At 47.2% G+C, this 3519-nt stretch overlaps 1 protein-coding gene across 1 annotated transcript; it reads left to right on the top strand.

Moving 5' to 3' along the window:
* Positions 1 to 390: 390 nt before the first annotated feature.
* On the top strand, positions 391 to 1158 carry LOC141660456 (uncharacterized). The gene has a single exon (XM_074467442.1). It carries the CDS (start codon positions 391 to 393, stop codon positions 1156 to 1158), a length of 768 nt encoding a protein of 255 aa, XP_074323543.1.
* Positions 1159 to 3519: the final 2361 nt, after the last annotated feature.

The following is a 3519-nucleotide window of genomic DNA, read 5'->3' as shown; positions in this document are numbered from 1 at the left end:
ATCCGGGATGATGATGAGTCCCCGGAACACTGCCGCGCCTACGGAAAAGAAAAGAGACACATGACAGATAAACAGACCAATTATGTGTAGCAGTCCCGGGGGACCCCACCCCGAGACGACTACTTCAGACCACAGAAGATTGAAAGGAAGCCCAATCCCAAAAGAGAACCAAAGCTAGAGCCCAAATGGACTCCACTCAACCGGCCCCGGGCCGACATCTTGAGAGAAGTCAAGGGAAAGCCCTTTTATTACCCCCCGAAGCCGTTGTTGACACCCCCCGGGAACAGGGCCTGAGACAAACATTGCGGGTACCACGAAGATCATGGCCACACCACGGAGAACTGCTTCTCTTTCAAAATTTTCATTGAAGATCAGATCAAAAAGAACAACATGAACCAGTACCTACAAAGAAGACTTGATGACAGAGATAAGCCCTCTGGTGGCGGGAAACACGTGGTCAACATGATTTTCGGAGGAACCTCCTCCCCACCCCGGAGTCCAGATGAGGGTAATGATGTCCTGATGATCCAACCTGCTGAAGATGAGCGCATATATTTCTCCAATGCCGATTATGAAGGCCTGGATCCCGAGCATAACCAAGCCCTGATGGTGACTCTCGACATTGCCGACAATGAGGTACAAAGAATTTTGGTTGATAGTGGTTCCTCAACTAACGTTGTTTTCGAGCATACCCTTAACAGGATGAAGTTGGGACACCTCTGTATGGATCCATGCCTCGAAGACCCTCTCTATGGATTCGGGAATAATATGATCCCGATCCGCGGGGTAATATGCCTCCCCATGGTCTTTGGTTCCGCGCCCCGACAAGTTTCTCATATTATGAAGTTCTACGTGATAAATGCTACATCCTCTTATAACATGATTCTGGGAAGACCCACCATCACCAAACTTCGGGCCATCCCATCTACAATTCACTTGAAGCTGAAGTTTCCCACCCCGGGAGGCATCGGAGAACTTAGGGGGGACCGGGGCACTTCGGGAAAATGCTACGGACATGCGCTGGTCATGGCCGAAACTAATCCAGAAAACAGAAATAAGGCAATGGCCTTACCCAAAGGCCAAAGCCGCAAGAAGCATCGTGAACATTTCAGCAAAAGGCTAAAGTTGGACGTCAACATGATAGAGGATTCGGGATAAAGCGTAGCCAACGCTAATGCCCGGATACAAAAATTTGTGGAAATAAGAGAGAAAACCAAGGTAGAACCTGCTGCCCAGACGGTGGAGATAAAATTGGACCCCGGGAACTCCACCCGGAAGTTGAAAATTGGAAAAGGCCTAGAGACATCCTTCCAGGAAGAGCTCATCTCGTTGTTAAGGGAATATGCAGATGTATTCGCATGGGCACTGGAAGATATGTCGGGGATCGATCAGTCCGTGGCAATGCACAGTCTGGACGTAGACCCGAGGAAAAAATCGATCAAACAGAAAATGAGAAACTTGCCCCCGAACGATAGCAAGCAATAGATGAAGAAATAGAGAAGCTACTCAGGGCCGACATCATCTGCGAAATCAAGTATCCCGATTGGCTCGCCAATGTGGTGCTAGTCAAGAAACCGAATGGAAAGTGAAGAATGTGTGTCGACTACACAAGCCTCAACGCTGCATGTCCCAAAGATTCCTATCCCCTCCCAAACATTGATCAGCTAATCGACGCAACTTCGGGCCACACCATGCTCAGCTTTATGGACGCCTTTTCGGGATATAACCAGTTAAAATTTAAAAAAAAACCCTGCTCGGGGACCATTACACAACCCATGTGTACTTAGAAAATTTTATTCAGTTAAGATTTTAAAAACCCCTGCCCGGGGACCGTTACACAAACCATTTGTACTTAGAAAATTTTATTCAGTTTAAATTTAGAAAAAACCCCTCCCGAGGACCATTACACAACCCATGTGTACTTAGAAAAGTTTATTCAGTTAAAATTTTAAAAAACCCCTGCCCGGGGACCGTTACACAAACCATGTGTACTTAGAAAATTTTATTCAGTTAAAATCTTAAAAACCCCTGCCCGGGGACCGTTACACAAACCACGTGTACTTAGAAAAATTTCGATAAAAGAAAGCAAAACCAAATACGAAAGGGAAATATATTTACATGCATTCCCGATGCAAACCAAGCCCCGGGACAAATCCAAATCAAAGTCATACGGAAACCAAGTAGCAAATTCTAAAAGCTACAAGGTCTAAGTCTGAAATAACTGCAAGTTATGAAAAATAAATTACAAGGCACAAGGCCTGGGTCTTCATTCTTCAGTTCTCGGGAGGAGGAGGAGTCTTCTCGCGGCCCTCTTCGGGAGGCGAAGGCGGCTGTGTCCCGGAAGTACCCGCCTCAGCGGCTCTAACTTCTTCACGGCGGAGCTCTTCGGCGAGGTACAGCTCTATGAATCCGTCCACATCACCACTCGGATTCTTAGCCAGATAAGCAAAAGCAATGTCCCAGCAGATGTTGACCTTCTCAAAGATCTTGTTGTTGAGCTCCTCGTAGTAAGCAGAGGTACCCCTGAAAGACTCCAACACCTCCTCTTCCCGGGGCCTAGCAGCAAGCTCCCTTTTTAAGTTCTCCACCTCTGCCCGGAGGGATCCAACCAACTGCTCTGCAGCTTCTCGAGACTTCACCGACTCAGCAACAACTTTTTTATGTTCTCGAGACTCCTCTTCCTTCACCTCCCGGTACTTGGTGAAGCTTTCCTTCTCCTTAGTTAGCTCCTTCAGCGCAGCCTTATTCTTGGCCTCCCTTATGCGGAAGTTGTGGAGAATGGTGGAACAGCCGCTGATCTGAGCATTGACCTGGAAATAAAATGACTAAGTACTAACACAAGGGCAGGAAAGAAAATGACAAGGGAACAGTCTTACCTCCAAAACATCCCGAACAAGATGATTAAGGAAGGTATCCAGATCCTCCGTGGCATAGTAGTCGAAGTCAGCAGGGGTGGCATAGTTGTCAAACATCTCATTCCGGCGATCATCTAGAGTCATCCGGGCTAAGAGATTCTTCAGCGCATCCTCCTCCACCAACTTCTGGCTCTCCTCCTCAGAAGGACCCGACCCAGAAATGCTCCTACGCTGGAGAGTTCCGGAACCACCAGCATCCTCTTCTGCAGCCTTCCTTTTACGAGAATTCAACGATCCAACCTTCACCTCTTCCAGCTCAACTACCTCAACCTCCTCAGGCTCCGGGACAGCAGGTGTAGTAACCACCAGAGCACTTTGCCTTACACTATTTCCCGAGGAACCAGCATCCCGGGTCTGAAAACCACTACCTCCACCAGCTGCTTTCTTCCACGAGTCCAATTAAACGGTGCCACCAATCTTCTTGAACCCTCAGGCCAAATCTTTGAATTGTTGCGACATAGCGTAATGGAAAGGATTAAGGAAGGGAAGGCCTACACAAGGAACAACAATTATAAAGAGGAAAAGGGCAAAAATATACATCAAGAAAAGGACAAAGGAAAAACTACTAATGTAAAACACTTACAGCCAATATTAAACAATGTTT

Source organism: Apium graveolens, chromosome 5 (assembly GCF_009905375.1).
Source record: "Apium graveolens cultivar Ventura chromosome 5, ASM990537v1, whole genome shotgun sequence".
NCBI classification, from domain to species: Eukaryota; Viridiplantae; Streptophyta; class Magnoliopsida; order Apiales; family Apiaceae; genus Apium; species Apium graveolens.
Note: the sequence above shows the minus strand (reverse complement) of the source record. Positions and strands in the feature narration are given on the sequence as shown.

Excerpts from the sequence above, each read along its gene's own strand:
- LOC141660456 (XM_074467442.1), top strand. The coding sequence starts at position 391 with ATGAACCAGTACCTACAAAGAAGACTTGATGACAGAGATAAGCCCTCT.